The following is a 24,018-nucleotide window of genomic DNA, read 5'->3' on the forward strand; positions in this document are numbered from 1 at the left end:
AGAATGACTAAAATAAAAACCACAAGAAATAACAAGTGTTGGTGAGGATGTGGAGTAAAAGGAACCCTTATGCACAGTTGGTAGGAACGCAAATTGGTGCAGCCACTATGGAAAACCCTATGGAAATTCCTGAAAAAGTTAAGAACATAATTACTGTATGTATGATCCAGTAATGCCACTGCTGGGTACTTATCAAAAGAAAACAAAAACACTAATTCAAATAGATTATGTGCACCCTTATGTTTACTGCAACATTATTTACAATAACCCAAGATATGGAAGCAACCCCATCAACAGATGAATGGATAAAGAAAATATGGTATGAAAAAAAATAAAGAAGATGTGGGGTATGTGTGTATATATACATACAATGCATATAATGTGTATACAATATATACATACATATACACATATACATATAATGGAACATTAGTCAACCATAACAAAAACAAAATCTTGTCATCTGCAACAACATGGATGGATCTAGAGGGTATAATGCTAAGTGAAAGAAGTCAGTCAGAGGAAGAAAAATACCATATGATTTTACTTATGTGCAATTTAAGAAACAAAACAAATGAACAAAAAAAGAAAAAAAGAGAGACAAACAAAAAACCATATTCTTGAATATACAGAGATCAAACTGGTGGCTTCCAGAGGGGAGGGGTGAAAATAACGAAGGGGATCAAGAGTACACTTAACATGAGCGCTGAAAAATATATCAAATTGTTGAATCATTAGATTGTACACCTAAAACTGATATAATACTGTATGTTAATTATATTTCAATTTTTAAAAAGCATCAACTGGAAATTCTACAACTGACAAAGCACAATACCTGAAATAAAAAAAAATGAAGCAAACTAGCTTTACTCTCTTTCTTTACAAGCTTCCCTCATAAAACAAAACACTACATCTTACAAAGTAAAGAGATATTTTACAGAGATACACAGACGACATGTGAATTAAGGCTTAGGAAAAACTGCCTTGACTATCATATTCTCTTCTCTGAAGACACCAAGGATTATTTTATTAATCTGATTTAGTTAAAATTTTTAAAGATTTAGTACCTACTAATTTTAGGACAAACACTGTCATAAAACTTAGGACCTATTATTTTCCTTCATTGCAGTTTTAAGGATTTTATAGTTCTGGTCAACTTGCAGGAAGTTGTTAACTGGCATATATAGATATAATTTGTTAGGCCCATACAGTTTTCAAATTTGAATTTGTGGCTGATACTTTCAAAATAACAGTTTTCCCATTAAAGTGTGGATTTTGGCTCTCATTCCCACAGTAACCATTATCTAGAGCTGAGCAGTGGCCAACCTTTTTTATACGGGGTGTGTCTTTACAGTTTGTCCATGGGCTTTTTCTGTCCATGTAGAATTGTCATTTATTTAACAGCTTTGTACATAGTTAGGCTTGTAATTCTTGAATTCCTCTGGTTGGGAGTCAAAGCCCCCATCATGTAAATCTACTCTACTTTTCTAAATTTCTCTCTTGTCACATAGCCACAATATTCAACCCTGAGGCTAAAGCCATGTCAAATTATTCTCTCACTTCCAAACACAATACACACTTTCCAGTTTCCATGCTTTTATCCAAGTTCCTCACTTAAGGCCTAATCTATGAGACTTTGTAGTTCTCAGAGACAAAACACTTTCTGTGCAGCATTTATTGTATGTTACATACATTATCAAACCCAGGACCCTGGATTTAAAAAAGGGAGAAACCTTGTACTTTTGGAAGGACTATTACATACCAGGTACTATTCTAGATGTCTTCATTCAATAACCACATCAACCCTGATTACAGGGTTATAAATTACAGATTAAATTATCTGTAATTTATAGGTGCAGCAATGAAACTCAGGAAGGTTGATTGCATGACTAGCAGATGATTGAGCAGGAATTCAAATCTCAAGAGCCTGGTCCTTCTGTAACCTTCTCTTTTAATGATTATAAAACCTGCTAAATTTTATCTACCAGACTTAATATATAAATACGAAAAGAGAGGACTGTTTACCATCAAACTCAATATTTCACCAAGCACTGTCAGGAAATAGGAAATTTGAATATTTATGATCAAATCTGATTATGCATCTTTCTTGTGCTTTGTGTCATTTTATTGACCTTATTATATCTTAGCCCATTCACACTTAACTTCTTCCACCTACTTTCCATGAGAGTGATGAAGGCTGGTATATATTCCACAGGGAAGAGAGAGGTGGGTAGTTCTCTGAAAAATGCCTTCAACATTACTGCAGCTTCTCTATGGCACATTCTGTCCCATTTAAATTTATCAGCATTAAACTTGGCATCCAGTTCTTCCCGGTATTGCTGAAAATCAAGAAAAACAGTCAATATTCAAGGCATTTTAAGCACCTGATCCCCCCTCTTTCCCTTTTGAAAACTGTCATTACATAAATTATTTTTGTAAATAGATTGAAAAGCCAGTATCTACCAAGCCTAACTTTTTCAACATAATTAAAGAACTGAAATAGCTATTTCTGAATGATTTTTTCTAAAGCCTTTTAAGAATAATGTTAATTTTGAAATAGTCTACTTATTCTACAGAACTATAAAATTCTTTACTCAGATCATAGTTTCGTTTCTGTGGTTTTGGCAGATTACCACCCATCCCCACCGGATAAATGTACTGATTTGACAAAAGCCTCCACTTCCCTTTTTTCTCGTGATTTCTTCCTTCTGCCATCCTGTCATCTACTTCTAAACTAAATTGAGAATGTAGGCCTCTCAGCTAGTTCTCATACAGAATGAAAAGTATCCCAGTAAAGGAACTCTGACATCACGGCAACATGCAGACCAATGACATCTTCCTGGAGCAGTTATAGCAAAGTGTTATGCCAAGAGGTACACATGTCTTCCACATGTTTGCATGCTTGCCCAATCCTTCCTAAGACTTGGAACACTGCGTAAATACTTTTAAAAAAATCACTAAGCCTCCATAAGTTTTAGTTGGGTTATACAGTTCACATTATTGATTCACTTGATTATCAGTGCCACCATTCTCCAGGTTTCTTTTTCAAAATCAAACTCATTTTCTACCACCTCCTTGAACTGCATACAGAGTTTACCTATTAATAGCAGGTAGTTGCCATAGTTCTCTGACACTAACTACTCTGAAAACTCTCAGTGTCTTTGAGGCATCTGTTTTATCCTCATGAGTGGCCTAATTTTTCCAGCCTTAAGTCACACACAGTCAGAATCAGTCTGCACATCTGACCTTTCCCCACCACACTGCAGCTCATTAACCAGCTTCTTGTCCTTGAGAAGCTCTCAATCTAATAGGAATAATAGAGCAAATCAAGGAAATCCTTTGCTGATAAATACACTTTGTAAAGCACTGAAGCATACATATAAAGTGCTTCCTAGGATAAAAGAAGTAGAGCACAGTCTGGAATCTGATGAGAGAAGGATGCGTGAGATCCATTCCCTGCCCCTAGACATCTTGCAGTTTAGTGAATGGGACTATCTTATGAACTCATGATGCTAACTCCAGTCACATATTGGACGCTATGTAGCCAGGAAAAAGAATCCAACTCTGCTCAGGCCAAGTCTTGAGTCTGTGAGTAACTGTAAGGGGAAGAGGAAATAGAAGGGTACTCCAGACAGGAGAAAGTGCTCCAGCAGTGATACATATGCAAGGAAACCCACTGGGTCTGGGGAACTCAAATTAGTTTAGTGTTGCTAGGGCACAGACCAGAGCCAACCCCCAGGGGACTGAACTTCATTCCATGGGCCGTGAGGCAACATGGAACGTGTCCAAGCAGGAGAACAAGGTGAGATTTATTTTTTCTGACAGCCAGATGGGAAAGCGATTTGGAAGAGAGCTTGCTATCGATTGAAGAACAGACGAGAGGCAAGGAGACCAGCTACTGGGCCATGGCACTATTTCTGGAAAATCGAGGACTAACCTCGATAAGCAGCTATAAGGCAAAAAGGAGAGGTAGCATCAAGAAATGAATGCCTGAGAGAGAAAACTTGACTGACTGCTAGCTGGGGTCACGGGGAGATGGAGGTGTTGTTAGCAGGAAGTACAGGGAAAACAGCAGATGTCTTCCATCCATTGACTGGTGCCACAAAGCAAAGGGGAAACTGTTTTCAAGGAGGCAGGAAGCTCCAGCAAGAGCAGAATAAATCAAACTCATTGCCCACATCCCTCTGCTGTAGGAATTTGTCTGAAACTCAATGTGACCACCATTCTAACTCACCAGTGGATCTCTGTTGCTTAACAGGCAACATAGCTCCAGCACCAAGAGCAGGCTCTATGACCAGATTCTTTAGGTTTTTATCCCAATTCCACAACTGACAAGTTCTCAGGCCTGTCCCCCAAGTTTTTCACTGTGCAAGAGGGATATTAAAATGACTTCACAGAGATTAAATCAGACAATACAATGTAAAGCTCAGTGAGGAGAGTCCACCACACAGTAAGCTCTCAATAAATGCTGGCTGCTTCTAACATCCTCCTTCCCCTGGTCTATAATAATCTCTAGTATTATTACTATGGGAAATCCATGCCTATGTGCTTATTTGGGTAATAGTATCTCTTCATCTTGTCTGGAAGGCCAGGATAAAACAAAACTGAGAGAGAACGTCCTCTCTTCCTTTTGACCATAGCAAACTGAGGGACACAGGAGCAGAGCGGACATTTCCATGGTGGTCCTAAACATGACACCATACACCCAGTGTTGAATTTAGCTTGCCAAAGACAGGAAAGGAAGCATTTACAGGTTAAGGAAGTCGTGTCTTCTGTCCGATGTTAATGAGAACTCTAGGCAGGGGTCAGATGCCACATCCTTAAGTCTGCTCTGAGCAAATATATAACCTGCTTCCATTTAGGAGGTAGTTTTATAAAAATGAAAATGACCCGCCTTCAGCATCAGAAACCAGTTTGAGCCAGGTAACATAACTGTGAAACCAGCAGGCCAGGTAACATAATTGTGAAACATTTAAAGCAGCCTCAGAATAACTGAAACTAGACCAAAAAAAAAAAAAAATCCTTGCATGTCAAACAGCCTGCCTTCTTCCATAAAATGTATTCCCCAGTGTTTGGCTCAAATTTCTGTCATTTTTGGAGAAGAAAATCAGTGGAAACACCAAAGCATTAAATTGGTTCCAAATGATCAGAGGCCTTGAATACAGGAATGGGCTCCAATGCCGTGTTTCCTGTGCAGTCAAAGCTAGCAGCTTCCCCACAGGGCTGTGTCCCCCCGTTAGTCTCACCAGGCCTCAAAAGTACAAGATTGTTCATAATCATACATTAGTGTTAGCGTCATGCATTTGGCACAACTGGAGGATAATTAAAATGGAGTTGTTTTTTTTTTTTAACTATCTTTCCCCAAGCACATTCCTAGAAAAAAAGTTTAACAGAGAACTTACAAAAGTGGTTTAAAGTTTGAACAAAGAAGAGAAATAAAGACCCCTTTAATATATCAAGTTACAATGTCTTTCTAACTATGATATTCCCTCGTTTCTGTTTGCTGGCCCAGATTTCTCTCACACTGGTTTTCCTGGAGCTCAAACCATGAAAACATCTGGATTACATTTTCAGACTAATAAGAGATGGAATAAATAGGCTGAAACTACATAAAACCGATTAGGGGGGAAAAGGGACTTTTCCCGAAATGTGGTTCAAGAATACATGTGCCTGTAAGAACATTCTGAAGGAATTATTAGCCTAGGGTAAGCATTTTTCAGTCAAAGATTAGCTAAAGAAAAGTAATTTCTGCTATGGAGTCAAACTTCATGCACACAACAAACATTGTCTCCTTTTGATTATTTTGAGAAAGAGTTTTAAATAATCTCCATTATGTTATACACACACACACACACACACACACATACATGAGCCAGGAAGAATCTGCAAATACCACTTCCCAATGATGTTTATTTGTTTTGTTTTTGTTTTTAATTTTTATTTATTTATGATAGTCACACACACAGAGAGACAGAGGCAGAGACACAGGCAGAGGGAGAAGCAGGCTCCATGCACTGGGAGCCCGATGTGGGATTTGATCCCGGGTCTCCAGGATCGTGCCCTGGGCCAAAGGCAGGCGCCATACCGCTGCTCCACCCAGGGATCCCCCCAATGATAAGTTTAGAAGAATGAAGTCTAATTGTGCCTAAGAAATTTGTTTCTCTGGCTTAATTTCTTCATTTTGGTTCTCTGACTCTATAGATATGACAACTTTCATCCTCTGATTCAGGGTACATATAGCCACTGTAGCAATGAGAATCTAAGACAAAAAGCAGATTCAATTCAGAAAGAATAAATCTTGAGGAAACATTAGGAATTTTCTTGCCTTTCAGCATCTAGCAATCTCCACTCCCAGGGAAGTGACAATTCTCCAAATGCCCCGACCCCTTCTGTCATTGGCAAAGTGGTGCACTGCTCAGATCTCCCTCATAAAATGAATTATCTGCATAAAATAATTGGTGATTCCTGGCACCAACTCTGCTAGCAGTTAGCACTGCTCATCTGCCTCATCCCCTTCTTTACAAGATGCTGGGGCAGTGACTGAGTGCATTGTGGATGCTGATTCCTGGCCCCTCTGCCTGGTGAGGGGGTGCTCTGAAGGGCAGGCAGGGCCAGCATCAGCCCTGCATCTGCTGTGAGGCACAGCCTTACCAGCCTGGCTTCTTCCTTTGCACCCTTCAGAAACACTGACTCTTCTACTCCTGACTCCATCTCAGAATCTGCCTTCTACAGCTTCCAATAGACACAGCCTATTTCTCAGTTTCTACTTACAAAAACATCTCAATCACACTTCTAAATAAAAACCCTGAGATTTCTGATACAAATAGAATTTCCCAAGACATGTACCAAAATGAATTAATGAAGAAATGCTCTTCTACCTCTACACGTTGCAACTAAGTTAATTTTCCCCTCATCTCGAGACTTTTTTCAGAGACTGATTACTTAAAACTGCTCAGGTTCTCACATCTACCAGCCAGGGAGATGCAAGGGCAGAGTGGGACTCTTAGTGTGATGCCCCCTCTGCCCCCCCCCCCGGTGAAAAAGTGGGGTATCTTACTGGAAATTTATTTATTTATTTATTTATTTATTTATTTATTTATTTAATTTATTTATTCATGAGAGACACAGAGAGAGAGAGAGAGAGAGAGAGAGAGGCAGAGACACAGGCAGAGGGAGAAGCAGGCTCCATGCAGGGAACCTGACGTGGGACTCGATCCCAGGACTCCAAGATCATGCCCTGGGCCAAAGGCAGGCGTCAAACCGCTGAGCCACCCAGGGATCCCCTCTTACTGGAAATTTATGAGAAAAGTTTTTCTTTTTACTGATTCTCTCCTTTATGGCACTGTGGAGTTTGCTACTACATAGAAGTAGGAAGACTAAGTAAAAGGACTCAAATTACACAGGTGGTTTTATATGTAGAAATTAACTTTACCTTATATGCAACTAGGCTTTAGACCTGCTGAGTGATTATTCTAGTGGTAACATCCATTCCTACATATTTTTATAAGGACTTTCATTAAAAAGACATCCAAAGAATTTTTCTAAGTTTAAAGCAACTGATAATGAGGAGCACCCAGGTGGCTCAGTCAATTAAGCTTTGGACTCTTGATTTCAGCTCAGGTCATGAACTCAGGATCGTGAGATCGAGCCCCGAATAGGGCTCTGCACTGGGTGTAAAGCCTACTTAAAATTCTCTCTCCCTCTCCTTTTGCCCCTCTCTTCCCACTCTAAACAAACAAAAAAAGTACATAAAAAGATATGAAGCAACCGATAATGGAAATGAGGGCTCACGTAATATTGGCTTGGCAAATTCCATGACTGGGAAGAACATAGCAAACTAAAGTGTTTAACCCTGAAAAGAGTGATGGAATATTTCAACTTTTCAAAACTAAAGATAAGAAGTAGTCTTTCACGGTGAGCTGGTGTGTTCTTGCACTGTTGCTGGTTTTTTATTGTTGTTGTTTTAAAAGGATATACAACTCAGGATCACAGAACAACATTTAATCATAGGCATCCAGAACACGAGATAGGGTCAAGTGGTCCTATCAGCAGCAACAAAAAAGGACTTGATCCCTGGGGCCTGTGTGAACTGGGTCTAGTTAGCCTAGATCTCCCACTACAAAGAGAGAAAATGTTCAGTACCTTGACTTTGGCAGTACATCCTGAAAGTCGAAAAATTCCTTCAGATTCCAGGCCTGACTCCTCAACTTTCTCAAAAAACTAGAAAGCAATGATACATTATAAAAATGAATACCTCCATACAATTACAAACATCTGAAATGACAATGATGGTGACAACAATCAATAAATTACCAAACATATGTGTACGTTCCTGGTATTTGAATGTTCACAACTGCCTCCAAGGGCAACAACAGTTTCTAATTTGCAAATGAAAGGAGACTGAGAACTGTTCTATCAATTCCCAGGATCAACCTCAAAAGTAAGGGCACTGTCTCGCAAGTTTGTGTTCTTGACCACTAGAGTACACCACCACTTGACTAAGTTAAGATCTGATTACTATGTATCTCTTTCTGCAGATGGAACAATAGGAAAATATTCTAAATTTACTATTATTAGAACCATTTCAGCTGAGAGACTATAGGAATTCTAGAAATATGACCAAGAAGGCAGAAACTATAAAGGTTTATATGCTTCCTGAGTTCCCATGGTGGGATGATGATGATGATGATGATGATGATGATAATGATGATTGATGATGATGATGATGTTGTTAACGTAGTAATAACACAACCTGACATTTATTGTGCACTTATTGTGTCAGATGCCCCTTTCTCAGCACTTTGCCATGTATTAATTCATTTAATCTTCACATTAATCCTACAAGGCAGGTGCTAATCGCATCCCCATCCAAATACTGAGAAGACTAAGGCATGGAGAGGGTAAGTGACTTGCCTGTGTTCACATGGCAAGGGGAGGCTCAAGTCCTCCTCTTCAAGAGGAATACTCCTCTTGAAGTCTTTAATTCCTCTTCAAGAAATGGGGGTGACTGAACTAAGGTAGTTCTTACAGGTAGGGAGATAAATGGATATTTAGGCTAAGGAAATATGTCCATAGAAAAAGACTCTCCCATAGGAGTGGAAGAATTAATACCTTAAGCTGTCTTCAATGAGGAATACTTGATATCAAGAGTAATAATAGCTAACATGTATTGAGTTGCTAAGATTATATAAATCTAGATTTAGTTGAACTAGCATTTACCATGCACTTTCCATTTGCTAAATTCCATGCTAGGTTTTTGCAGCTACATAATAATATAAATCCAAGTGTTGAATCTCCTCAGTCTTCGATTTTTATGCATTATCTTCAAACTCCATCCTTTATAGAGAGGACAGAGGTAGTGATTCTAGTTCTAATTCAAGAAAGGAAAAGAAAATCTTCATGTCACCACCATAGGCTGGGCTCGCCGTTGCCCTTCCTCCTAGCTGGCTGTGGGCTCAAGGGTAAGGTATCTCACTCTCCTCTTTAGTAACCTCATCAGTAGAAGGGAAATGATCACACAACCTCCTCAGGCTGCTAAGTGCTGACTACCCATGCTAGGGTATGGATGGCACTTACTCAGGGAAGGTACTCTATAGATGCCCCTGTGCACACTGGCATGTCACCAGCACCCTCTGGCTCTTTCATTGCCATTCTCTATCTCCATCAGCAGCAACCAATCACCTGACTTGAGAAGTATCTCAGTCTCCGGCACTGGCAGCAAAGTTTAGGGAGTACACAGTAAAGAACCATAGCGTTGTTACTGTGAATAAGGTAAGTATATGTTTCCTCAGTCAATATTTTTCTAAATTACTTAAAAACTCAATTTAAAATGCAACAAGCTTTGTGTTTAGGGGTTGGGATTTTTAAATGTGCCACTGGATGTCCCTGTTGAATAAATGCATACTTGAGTAAACCTGTGTAAATTGTTGGCTATAAAAAACATGACTTAAAAAAAATGACTTAAAATCAAATCAGCTATTGAGTGAATGAGTGATGATCACAGATACTGACAGATGATAATTCAGATAATATCATTTTTAAAACCCCCTTCCACCAAACTTATTCTTTATCTAAACATATTCTATCTTCCTAGTGATACCTGAAAAACCACCAGAAAAATGGATTTTAGGCTTTATTAAGCTTGTTTAGCCAAATTCATTTGAATGATTACACATATACATTTAAAAACACCCAACCTGTGATATAGCTAGGCAAATACCTATATAATCAGTAAATGTACAGCTGATAATTAATGGTCATCTTGTATTCTGCAGGGAATAATCAAATACAAACACAAACATGTAACACACATAAGTAACCTTTAGAAAACACTGGAAAAAATATAACAAAAGGAAGCCATACAACAGAGCATCTGTGTTCATCACCTGTTGCTTTACTGTCAGACCTTGTAATAGGCTCTAAAAGTTTGCAGCAAGGCAAACTGGTTACAAGTACTGTGGGATGCTATGGGGATGCAAGAAGAAAGCTGAAAATCACCCAGGGCCTGAGTCCTAAGAGAGCTTCAGTGTCTTTAAATATATAAGAAAATTCATTAGCAGGTTTACAACTCCAAACTGCAGGCAGGAGGCTCTAGTTTTTCCTCAGTCATTTACACTCCACTCACTTTTTGTAACACCAAGGGGACCTTCACTCCAGGGTCTTTCTTTCGGTCATTGTCCAATAGAACTGTAAGTGGAACTCCAAAAATACCATTGTCTTCATTGTAAAATGGGCAAGAAAGAAAGAAAAAAGAATCAGCAAAGCACTAACTTATTCCAGTGTATCAAAGAGCTAAAATCAGAAGAAACCTGTCTTAACCACCTCGTCCTTTTACTTTCTCAGTTTTGTTTCTTTTCAGCTGGATTCCAAAGGCATCGAAAAAGGCAGTCAATTCAATCAGGGAGAGATGGCGGATTTTTTTCATATCTTCGGCAGACAGATCTCCTGCTTCCGTTAGGCCGAATCTGGTTTTCTGGACAATAAATTTCTAAAATACATATTGAAGATATTTATTTTTCACGGCAAAGGAAAATTATTATTCCCTCATTTAAATACCACCTGGACATTCTAAATCTGAATAGCAAAACATGTTGCTTATAAAAAATCTCTGAGGAGCAAGTTGCATCACAGAAAGATTATGAATGATTTCAGAACGTTTGCAGAACACTCCTGTGCTAAATTAGAAACAAAAGAGTGATCTGGAATGTACTACAACACTGTCGTCACAACCATGAAAATGTCCTTCTTCTAAGAAACATCCTGTGTTGTTAACTGATGCCCCAGGCACCACATGGAATGTACCTACCATGGGCATACATCACATGCACACAAGGCCCAATAGCTAAGTGCTCCCAGAAGAGCTTCTGACATATCTTTTCAGGGGTTGGGGGCTCTTAGTCCTTGAATCAGGTATGATCTATTCTCTTCTGCATATTCTAAAAGACTAATCTCCCCCACTGAATGTGATTGCACATTCCTGCTGAAACAGCACAGTTATTCTAACTTAAAAATCAAATTCAGATATAAAAGTCCAAGCATTTCTAAAAATGATAAAGATATAGAAAGTACCACATCAAAAAAAAAAAAAAAAAAAAGAAAGTACCACATCATCTTACTATCATTTCAGACAATGACATTCCTATATTCTCCATATCCACAATAGGAAACAAAAATACAATAAAATGATAACAGGGCAGCCTGGGTGGCTCAGTGGTTTAGCACCGCCTTCAGCCCAGGGCGTGATCCTGGAGACCTGGGATTGAGTCCCACGTCAGGCTCCCTGCATGGAGCCTGCTTCTCCCTCTGCCTGTGTCTCTGCCTCTCTCTCTGTGTCTCTAATAGATGAACAAAATTAAAAAAAATAATAATAAAATAACAACAAAACCCTTCAACAATCCAGAAATACTGTGAAGACTATAACAAGTAAAGACTTTGTAAGATAGAGATTATTCTTATATAATATCAACAAGTATGCTTTGCTCTAAAAAATCCTGGTATTGAATAAAATTGCCAAGGCAGAAAAATTCCAGTTGTTTCAATTATAAAGCTTTATACATTCTCTATAGGAGTTCCCTCAGTTAGAGCTTTCTTGAGGTTTTTAAATCATCTACTCATTCAATCATTCATTCATTTAGTCAGCAATTACTCCTGGGAGCCTCAAGTATTTTAAAAGTGAAACAACAAAATGTAGAATGTGGTTTGGGGCATATCTTATCCTATGAAAAACTTAGTTGTTTTACCTTCTTTCTGAGACCAAAACCTCACATAACAGTAATACATAGCAACAACGACAGAGAACCACAATCATTCACTGAGTAATTACCACTTGCTAAATCTCACAAAGTTCTTCACAGAAGGCCGACCTGCACCCCAGGTGACCCAAATCTAAGGAGGGGACAGCGGATGAGGGAGCTGGGGGCCAGCATCCTCTCTTGGATGACTCTCTCTAAAGATTGGGAGGGATGCCCCTAAAACCAGAGTCCCATTGGATTCCCTCTTTGGCCCCAGAACACTTCTGTGCCCTCCAACATAGAGGCTGCTCAGGGACCAGGAGAAGTTTTGGAGTTTGACATATGTAGGTTTAAATCCTGTTTCAGCCTCCTACTTGCTTTGGGGCTTTGGATCAATTACTCAGCTTCTTTGAGCCTCAGTTTTCTTAGCTGTAAAATGGGAGCAGTCACAGGGTGATTACAACAAGGATACCTAGTACAGCACTAGGTTGGTAGAAAGTACTCAGAAAGCCATACAGTTCTTGCCCTGCCCTCTTGTTCCCCTCCATCATGGGACTGTTGTCTGGGAATGGTCCAGGCTGCCTACGCAAAGACAGCCATTTTTTATATGACTCATTCCTTTAGCCCTGAATCTGCCTGAGCCCTGCTGGTCATCATGCCTCCAGCTCTGATCAGCACATAATATTCAGGGCTCTATATCATGAACTTTTCACAAATGCATTTACTGAGCAGCCAACAGATCAGTGTAATATAGTTCTTTAGTGGGCTTTCAGGATATAATATCCTGGATATAAAGATATAGATATATAGTTGCATACATACACACTCTGAGGCTTTCAGGATAATGAAGTATATAGTTCTACTTGCCTATTTTGTAATAATATTATAAATTCTTGAGTCTATTTGATAAATTTTTAGTGCCTGTCCTGCAAGTACTCACTTCTTATTTTAATGACTGTGACTTTTTGCAGTAGCCCCTCTGATATGTGACTTCTAGAGGCATAAGCTAGTATATAGTTAGAAGCTGCATTAACCTATAAGTAAGGATACAAAGCACATGAAAGCGCACATTCAGGAAATCCTGTTTCTTCTGTAAAACAGTATTATACTATATACCTTTAGAACTCTTCCTCAACTCAGTACTGCCAGGTATAGCTAGGTAGGTTGTGCAGTGCACAACCATGATGCCCTGGTGTTATGCAACACTGATGCCTGCCCTCTTCCTCCACACATACATATTAAAAAAAAAATCCTAGTTTGTCCCATAGAAAAGTCAGAGGAAGTTACTGGGATAATCATGAAAATTTTTACATACAGTTAAAGCGTAGTCTTCTTTCTTAAAATCTGACTTCTTAAATTTATTTCTTTTTGGAACCTCTGTAACCATTTCTGAATAAGATACTTCAAAAGACAGCTCCTCAGTTTCTGGTACAATGTTTTTTTCCAGATAATTGTCATCTAAAAAAAAGAATATATAATATTTTATATGCCAAATCAACATCATGTACTATAAAATAAGCACAAAGTATAAGCATGTTAGAATGTTTACATCCAAGGAATAGCATTGGACTCACCCAGGCAATTTCAGTTAAGCAATAATGTGACATCACTGGACTTCCGTATGAATGAATTTCTATAATAACTATTCAAACAAACTTTCTATTTCATCTGACATCTTTAATCTTAGATTTTTTTCTCATGAAAGGCAATGAGGATTACTCGAGGAAAGCCCACAAATGATGTATTTCTTCTATATGTTCTTATGATATTACAGTTAAGTCCACCTAAACCCAATGTCCCTGTTCCTAGGGAAGCAGAAGCTTAAGGCAGAGGGAGAAGGAGCAAAAACTCCCCCAGAATTCCTGCCTAAAATCACTTCTCTTGTTTTTTCTCCCAAACTGTGGGATGTTTGTCTCTTAGGATGCGTTCGAATTCAATCTGGACTTCAGTGTTAGGTTTGTTCACGTAAATTGATCCAAATTCTTATGATTTGATTTGGTTACCTGACCTAGCATGATATTCATTAATAAAGAGCCAAATGGGTGACAAGAAATGTTCCACATCAATGTTCTCCATGAGGTAGTTTGAAATTAAGATTCCTTGATCAAAAACAAATGAATCCAGAAATCATTTGAGTAATCCTAAACTCTGATTTCTGACTAAGATTTGGTTTGCCACCATTTCTCATCACCTGGAAAAACTGTTCATATGCGTTTAAAAAAACAAAACAAAACAAAAACTTGACTACAAAAAAGAGAACTCATCTAAAGGAACCAAGTACTGGGAGGAGGGGCAAGATGGCAGGAGAGCAGGGTCCCCAAATCACCTGTCCCCACCAAATTACCTAGATAACCTTCAAATCATCCTGAAAATCTACGAATTCGGCCTGAGATTTAAAGAGAGAACAGCTGGAATGCTACAGTGAGAAGAGTTCGCGCTTCTATTAAGGTAGGAAGACGGGGGAAAAAAGAAATAAAGAAACAAAAGGCCTCCAAGGGGGAGGGGCCCCGCGAGGAGCCGGGCTAAGGCCGGGGCGAGTGTCCCCAGGACGGGAGAGCCCCGTCCCGGAGAAGCAGGAGCTGCACCAACCTTCCCGGGCGGAAAGGGGCTCGCAGGGAGTTAGAGCAGGACCGGGGAGGGCGGGGATGCCCTCGGGCTCCCGGGGACACTAACAAACACCTGGGGCACGCGCAGGAGAGTGCGCCGAGCTCCCTAAGGGCTACAGCGCGCACGGTGGGACCCGGAGCAGCTCGGAGGGGCTCGGACGGCGGCTCCGCGGAGGGGGCTGCGCCCCGGGAGCAGCTCGGAGGCGGCTCCAGTAGAGGAAGAGGCTCCGTGCGGAGGGGGCTGCGCGGCTCCGGGAGCAGCTCGGAGGGGCTCGGGCTGAGGCTCCACAAGAAGGGGGCTGCGCCACCGTGAGCGCGAATCCAACAGCGCAAGCCCGGGAACACTGGGCGCCGGGCACACAGCCCAGGATCCGGCCTCCCCTTGGGACAGGCAGAGGCCAGGAGAGCACAGGAGAGCAAGGACGCTCCTGCCCTGAGCTGAGCAGATCAGCGGCCCCGCCCCGGAGCCTCCAGGCCCCTGCAGACGGAGAGCTCCTTGGTTACTACGGGAGCTGACTCTAGGGCTCCAGAGTTGGCCGCGGGCACTGAGGGTTGTTCCTCCTGGGGCCTAAAAAGGTAAACAACCCCCACTGAGCCCTGCACCAGGCAGGGGGCTGAGCAGCTCCCCCAAGTGCTAACACCTGAAAATCAGCACAGCAGGTCCCTCCCCCAGAAGACCAACTAGACGGACAAGTTCCAGGGGAAGTCAAGGGACTTAAAGTATACAGAATCAGAAGATACTCCCCCGTGTTTTTTTTTTCCTTTTTGATTTCTGTTTGCTTCCCCACCCTTTTCCCCCTTTCTTTCTTTTTCTCTTTTTCTTCTCTTTTTTCTTTTTTTCTTCCTTTTTCCTTTTTTAATTTTCTTTCCTTCTTTCTCTCCTCTCTTTTTCTACTTTTCCCAATACAACTTGTTTTTGGCCACTCTGCACTGAGCAAAATGACTAGAAGGAAAACCTCACCTCAAAAGAAAGAATCAGAAACAGTCCTCTCTCTCCCACAGAATTACAAAATATGGATTCAATGTCAGAAAGCCAATTCAGAAGCACTATTTTACAGCTACTGGTGGCTCTAGAAAAAAGCATAAGGGACTCAAGAGATTTCATGACTGCAGAATTTAGATCTAATAAGGCAGAAATTAAAAATCAATTGAATGAGATGCAATCCAAAGTAGAAGTCCTAACGACGAGGGTTAACGAGGTGGAAGATCGAGTGAGTGACATAGAAGACAAGTTGATGGCAAAGAGGGAAACTGAGGAAAAAAGAGACAAACAATTAAAAGACCATGAGGATAGATTAAGGGAAATAAACGACAGCCTGAGGAAGAAAAACCTACATTTAATTGGGATTCCCGAGGGCGCCAAAATGGACAGAGGGCCAGAATATGTATTTGAACAAATCATAGCTGAAAACTTTCCTAATCTGGGAAGGGAAACAGGCATTCAGATCCAGGAAATAGAGATACCCCCCCCCCCTAAAATCAATAAAAACCATTCAACACCTCGACATTTAATAGTTAAGCTTGCAAATTCCAAAGATAAAGAGAAGATCCTTAAAGCAGCAAGAGACAAGAAATCCCTGACTTTTATGGGGAGGAATATTAGGGTAACAGCAGACCTCTCCACAGAGACCTGGCAGGCCAGAAAGGGCTGGCAGGATATATTCAGGGTCCTAAATGAGAAGAACATGCAACCAAGAATACTTTATCCAGCAAGGCTTTCATTCAGAATGGAAGGAGAGATAAAGAGCTTCCAAGACAGGCAGGAACTGAAAGAATATGTGACCTCCAAACCAGCTCTGCAAGAAATTTTAAGGGGGACTCTTAAAATTCCCCTTTAAGAAGTCCAGTGGAACAATCCACAAAAACAAGGACTGAATATATATCATGATGACACTAAACTCATATCTTTCAATAGTAACTCTGAACGTGAACGGGCTTAATGACCCCATCAAAAGGTGCAGGGTTTCAGACTGGATAAAAAAGCAGGACTCATCTATTTGCTGTCTACAAGAGACTCATTTTAGACAGAAGGACACCGACAGCCTGAAAATAAAAGGTTGGAGAACCATTCACCATTCAAATGGTCCTCAAAAGAAAGCAGGGGTAGCCATCCTTATATCAGATAAACTAAAATTTACCCAGAAGACTGTAGTGAGAGATGAAGAGGGACACTATATCATGCTTAAAGGATCTATCCAACAAGAGGACTTAACAATCCTCAATATATATGCCCCAAATGTGGGAGCTGCCAAATATATCAATCAATTAATAACTAAAGTTAAGACATACTTAGATAATAATACACTTATACTTGGTGACTTCAATCTAGCGCTTTCTATACTCGATAGGTCTTCTAAACACAACATCTCCAAAGAAACGAGAGTTTAAATGATACACTGGACCAGATGGATTTCACAGATATCTACAGAACTTTATATCCAAACTCAACTGAATACACATTCTTCTCAAGTGCACATGGAACTTTCTCCAGAATAGACCACATACTGGGTCACAAATTGTCTGAACTGATACCAAAAGATTGGGATCGTCCCCTGCATATTCTCAGACAATAATGCCTTGAAATTAGAACTAAATCACAACAAGAAGCTTGGAAGGACTTCAAACACGTGGAGGTTAAGGACCATCCTGCTAAAAGATGAAAGGGTCAACCAGGAAATTAAGGAAGAATTAAAAAGATTCATGGAAACTAATGAGAATGAAGATGCAACTGTTCAAAAACCTTGGTGCAGCAAAAGCAGTCCTAAGGGGGAAATACATCGCAATACAAGGATCCATTCAAAAACTGGAAAGAACTCAAATACGAAAGCTAACCTTACACCTAAAGGAGCTAGAGAAAACACAGGAAATAGATCCTACACCCAGCAGAAGAAGAGAGTTAATAAAGATTCGAGCAGAACTCAATGAAATCGAGACCAGAAGAACTGTGGAACAGATCAACAACACCAGGAGTTGGTTCTTTGAAAGAATTAATAAGATAGATAAACCACTAGCCAGCCTTATTAAAAAGAAGAGAGAGAAGACTCAAATTAATAAAATCATGAATGAGAAAGGAGAGATCACTACCAACACCAAGGAAATACAAACGATTTTCAAAACATATTATGAACAGCTATACACCAATAAATTAGGCAATCTAGAAGAAATGGACGCATTCCTGGAAAGCCACAAACTACCAAAACTAGAACAGGAAGAAATAGAAAACCTGAGCAGGCCAATGACCATGGAGGAAATTGAAGCAGTCATCAAAAACCTCCAAGACACAAAAGTCCAGGGCCAGATGGCTTCCCTGAGGAATTCTATCAAACGTTTAAAGAAGAAACCATACCTATTCTACTAAAACTGTTTGGAAATACAGAAAGAGATGGAGTACTTCCAAATTCATTCTATGAGGCCAGCATCACCTTAATTCCAAAACCAGACAAAGACCCCACCTAAAAGGAGAATTACAGACCAATATCCCTGATGAACATGGATGCAAAAATTCTCAACAAGATACCAGCCAATAGGATCCAACAGTACATTAAGAAAATTATTCACCATGGCGAAGTAGGATTTATCCCTGGGATGCAAGGCAGGTTCAACACTTGTAAAACAATCAATGTGATTCATCATATCAGCAAGAGAAAAACCAAGAACCATATGATCCTCTCAATAGATGCAGAGAAAGCATTTGACAAAATACAGCATCCATTCCTGATCAAAACTCTTCAGAGCGTAGGATAGAGGGAACATTCCTCAACATCTTAAAAGCCATTTATGAAAAGCCCACAGCAAATATCATTCTCAATGGGGAAGCACTGGGAGCCTTTCCCCTAAGATCAGGAACAAGACAGGGATGTCCAATCTCACCACTCCTATTCAACATAGTACTGGAAGTCCTCGCCTCAGCAATCAGACAACAAAAAGACATTAAAGGCATTCAAATTGGCAAAGAAGAAGTCAACTCTTCGTCTTCGCCAATGACATGATACTCTACATAGAAAACCCAAAAGCCTCCACCCCAAGATTGCTAGAACTCATACAGCAATTTGGTAGCATGGCAGGATACAAAATCAAAGCCCAGAAGTCAGTGGCATTTCTATACACTAACAATGAGACTGAAGAAAGAGAAATTAAGGAGTCAATCCCATTGACAATTGCACCCAAAAGCATAAGATACCTAGGAATAAACCTAACCAAAGAGGTAAAGGATCTATACCCTAAAAGCTATAGAACACTTCTGAAAACAATTGAGGAAGACACAAAGAGATGGAAAAATATTCCATGCTCATGGATTGGAAGAATTAATATTGTGAAAATGTCAATGTTACCCAGGGCAATTTACATGTTTAATGCAAACCCTATCAAAATAGCATGGACTTTCTTCAGAGAGTTAGAACAAATTATCTTAAGATTTGTGTGGAATCAGAAAAGACCCTGAACAGCCAGGGGAATTTTAAAAACTAAAACCATAGCTGGGGGCTTCACAATGCCAGATTTCAGGTTGTACTACAAAGCTGTGGTCATCAAGACAGTGTGGTACTGGCACAAAAACAGACACGTAGATCAATGGATCAGAATAGAGAACCCAGAAGTGGACCCTGAACTTTATGGTCAACTAATATTCGGTAAAGGAGGAAAGACTATCCATTGGAAGAAAGACAGTTGCTTCAGTAAATGGTGCTGGGAAAATTGGACATCCACATGCAGAAGAATGAAACTAGACCATTCTCTTACACCATACACAAAGATAAACTCAAAATGGATGAAAGATCTAAATGTGAGACAATATTCTATCAAAATCCTAGAGGAGAACACAGACAACACCATTTTTGAACTCACCCACAGTAACTTCTTGCAAGATACATCCATGAAGGCAAAAGAAACAAAAGCAAGAATGAACTATTGGGACTTCATCAAGATAAGAAGCTTTTGCACAGCAAAGGATACAGTCAACAAAACTAAAAGACAACCTACAGAATGGGAGAAGGTATTTGCAAATGACGTATCAGATAAAGGGCTAGTTTCCAAGATCTATAAAGAACTTATTAAACTCAACACCAAAGAAACAAACAATCCAGTCATGAAATGGGCAAAAGACATGAAGAGAAATCTCACAGAGAAGACAAAGACGTGACCAACATGCACATGAGAAAATGCTCTGCATCACTTGCCATCAGGGAAATACAAATCAAAACCACAATGAGATACCACCTCACACCAGTGAGAATGGGGAACATTAACAAGGCAGGAAACCACAAATGTTGGAGAGGATGCAGAGAAAAGGGAACCCTCTTACACTGTTGGTGGGAATGTGAACTGGTGCAGCCACTCTGGAAAACTGTGTGGAGGTTCCTCAAAGAGTTAAAAATAGACCTGCCCTACGACCCAGCAATTGCACTGTTGGGGATTTACCCCAAAGATACAGATGCAATGAAACACCGGGACACCTGCACCCCGATGTTTCTAGCAGCAATGTCCACAATAGCCAAACTGAGGAAGGACCCTCGGTGTCCATCGAAAGATGAATGGATAAAGAAGAGGTGGTCTATGTATACAATGGAATATTCCTCAGCCATTAGAAACGACAAATACCCACCATTTGCTTCAACGTGGATGGAACTGGAGGGTATTATGCTGAGTGAAGTAAGTCAATCGGAGAAGGACAAACATTATATGTTCTCATTCATTTGGGGAATATAAATAATAGTGAAAGAGAATATAAGGGAAGGGAGAAGAAATGTGTGGGAAATATCAGGAAGGGTGACAGAACATAAAGACTCCTCACTCGGGATCCCTGGGTGGCGCAGCGGTTTAGCGCCTGCCTTTGGCCCAGGGCGCGATCCTGGAGACCCGGGATCGAATCCCACGTCGGGCTCCCAGTGCATGGAGCCTGCTTCTCCCTCTGCCTGTGTCTCTGCCTCTCTCTCTCTCTCTCTCTCTCTCTGTGACTATCATAAATAAATAAAAGTTAAGAAAAAAATTTTAAAAAAAAAGACTCCTAACTCTGGGAAACGAACTAGGGGTGGTGGAAGAGGAGGAGGGCTGGGGTTGGGGATTAATGGGTGATGGGCACTGGAGGGGGGGCACTTGACGGGATGAGCACTGGATGTTATTCTGTAAGTTGGCAAATCGAACACCAAGAAAAAATAAATTTATTATATTAAAAATATTTTTGAAAAAGAAAAAAAAAGGAAAACCAAATACTAAAAAAAGAACAACAAAAAGAAATAATAGAATACCTAATTAATCTTACATTAAACATTAAGTGGAGAAATTTGCAAATCAATAGATTTTAAAATTTTAACAGATACTAATCAAAAATACAATAAATGGATGCAATAAAAACAAGAGATGGCCAAGGGGGAGTTTTGATTTTCACTCATCATACAGAGGTTTGCATTTATTTATTTTTAAAAATATTTTATTTTATTTATTTATTCATGAGAGACACACACAGAGAGGCAGCGACACAGAGGAGGGAGAAGCAGGCTCCTCGCAGGGAGCCCTATGTGGGACTTGGTCAGGGACCAGGATCATGCCCTGAGCCCTAGGCAGATGCTCAACCACTAAGCCACTCTGGCATCCCAGAGGTTTGCATTTAAAGAAGAAAACCAATTGTTAAAAATACTCTACTTCTCTCTCTCTCCCTCTCTTTTTTTTTTTTTTTTTTTTTGGTAAAGATTTATTTGAGAGAGAGAGTGCAGAAGCACATGAGTGTGCATTGAGTGGTGAAGGGGCATAGGGAGAGGAAGGGAGGGAAGCAGACTCCCTGCTGAATGCAGAACCCAGTGTAGGGGTTCAACCCCACAATCCCCAGATCATGACCAGAGCTGAAATCAAGTCAGATACCCAACCAACTGAGCCACCCAGGTGTTCAATAATACTCCAACTTCTGAAGGCTCTATAGACAGATTCTTCAGAGTGCAATTATTACAGTGTTCCAAACCAATAAACCACTCCAAGTAGACATTTATCTTTTAGTGGCATGATTTGAACTGAGTAACAAACATCAGAACATTTTCATCACCCCAGCTTATTTGGATTTTGAAGCTAATGCTGAAAGCATGAAGTTATGTTGTAAATGAGAAGTGGCACATATTTAGGAAAAATCTCAGGGAATCACCAAAGTAGGGCCTTGTAAGAGCCTAGTTCCTATAAGGAGGATTTCTGGTTCCATACTGAGCCCATGTAGCACACACAACACTCAAGTGAAAGAGGCCAGTTAAAAGCTAACCCTGTAGCCTTGTACATACACTAAGAGCTGCTGTGGTGCTGTATACACTTGAGCATTAGCAGAGAGTTTTGGAAGTGTCCTACTTCTGGCCCATTTGCAACTATTAAGCAGATCCAGATTACTTGTGAAAAAGACCTTAAATCAAAGACACTCCCCAAGTGAGTAGTTTCTAAATGATGTGATGGCAGTGAAGGAGAAAAAGATTCTGCTTCCAATTTGGCTCAATTAATTTTGTCTGGTGCGATAGAATGGGGTGTTTGGAGCTGGCAGGGAGTGAGTGCTGGAGTGATAAAATCAAAATAGGAAAAAACCCCACACATTTTGCCTTAACAAAATCACTGTTAACTTTACTGAGTGCTAGAATAAACGCAAGAAGACACAGTGTAAGTTCAATATAGAAGGATGTGTCACTCACCACTCACTGCATTCTGAACTGACTGTCCAGGGTTTGAAGATCCATTGGAATGAACTGGTAGAGCTGGAATAGTCTCAAGTATAGACTGCGAAACAAGGGAAGATGAACACAAGATATTTTACCTTATAAATATTTTACCTTATAAAAAGTAACTTATTTGAAATCATTAATGAAAACTATGTTAATTGAAAGACTCATCCTTAGGTGGTAAATCACTAAATCCCATACTTATTTAATTGTTCCATTTTAAAAGGATAGAACCACCCCACATTTCAATCTGATTTATATTCTGCAGGTTACAAAAGTTCTTTTCACACAAAGCCATTCTTGATTTCATACTGGGCCTGCACCTGATTTTCTGTTCCTGTGTTCAGTCCAAACCTGTATAGCTCACACAAGTTTCTCAATGGAGAACTTATGTCAAGGTCAGGGCAACTCTTGAGAATTTGCTGCTTATACCCCTCCTCAAACGTAAAAATTAAATGCTTGATGTCACATGGTTTGACAATTACAGTGTTATTCTTGATGTGGTGGGCACACGTGTTGGTCTTAAATCCCAGGTGATGACATAGGTAGATGGCTAATGGAAAGGACTGTGGGGCAAGACTGCTGGGATTCTAGTCCAGGTTCTTACTGTGTGACTTTGAGCAAGTCACTCGAGTTTGCTATTGTTTAATCTCCTAATCTGTAAAATGATGATGATAATAGAACATATGAAGAGGTATTATGAATTTTAAATGGCTTATCCTGTATAAATCACAATAAGCAATATCTGATACACACTGAGCACAATATGAGGGTTGGCTATTTTTTAAAATTAACATACTGACTCCTCCATGACAAAATACAGAGTGATCATGACTACCAAAAACTTTAAAATATTTTCTAGTTCAGTTTCTAATTTGGTACTTTCTTTACCAAGATACTGCCAAAGCACTGTCCTCCCCTCCAATATTATAAGAAGTTGAATGTCTTTTCTCTTTTTTAAAAAAAGATTTTATTTATTTGAGAGAGATAGAGATAGAGAGAGACAGAGACACACCATGCATGATGGGGGGAGGGGCAGAGGGCAAAGCAGACTCCCTGCTAGTTCAAACCCAGGACCCTGGGATCATGACCTGAGCAGAAGGCAGATGCTTAACTCACTGAGCCCCCCAGATGCCCCAGAAGTTGAGTATCTTTGTAAAGCCCCATGAAGCTAGTCAACTGCTCAAGTCTGGAGGGTATTAGTAAAAAATTGATACACAAATCCTGCCATTTCTGTATTAATTTTTTTTTGACAACTTTATTTTTTATTTATTTATGATAGGCACACAGTGAGAGAGAGAGGCAGAGACATAGGCAGAGGGAGAAGCAGGCTCCATGCACCGGGAGCCCGACGTGGGACTCGATCCCGGGTCTCCAGGATCACGCCCTGGGCCAAAGGCAGGCGCTAAACCCCTGCGCCATCCAGGGATCCCCTGTCAGTATTAATTTTAATGTGGGAGTTATTATCTATGAATGTGTGATGATGAAAATCTGCTATTCAAT

General features: G+C 40.1%; 1 protein-coding gene across 14 annotated transcripts in view; it reads right to left on the reverse strand.

Moving 5' to 3' along the window:
* Positions 1–24,018, reverse strand: part of ARHGAP28 (Rho GTPase activating protein 28) — a 242,221-nt gene that overhangs the window by 46,462 nt on the left and 171,741 nt on the right. For all 14 annotated transcript variants that reach the window (XM_041768030.1, XM_041768034.1, XM_041768083.1 and 11 more), the window contains 6 exons: positions 22,489–22,573; positions 13,546–13,688; positions 10,822–10,987; positions 10,625–10,716; positions 8,143–8,220; positions 2,177–2,339 (listed from right to left, as the gene is read on the reverse strand). In XM_041768030.1, coding sequence (XP_041623964.1) covers positions 2,177–2,339; positions 8,143–8,220; positions 10,625–10,716; positions 10,822–10,987; positions 13,546–13,688; positions 22,489–22,573 — 727 coding nt within the window. The remainder of the gene's footprint in view (positions 1–2,176; positions 2,340–8,142; positions 8,221–10,624; positions 10,717–10,821; positions 10,988–13,545; positions 13,689–22,488; positions 22,574–24,018) is intronic.

The sequence above is a fragment of the Vulpes lagopus genome, chromosome 1 (assembly GCF_018345385.1).
Source record: "Vulpes lagopus strain Blue_001 chromosome 1, ASM1834538v1, whole genome shotgun sequence".
Classification (NCBI taxonomy): Eukaryota; Metazoa; Chordata; class Mammalia; order Carnivora; family Canidae; genus Vulpes; species Vulpes lagopus.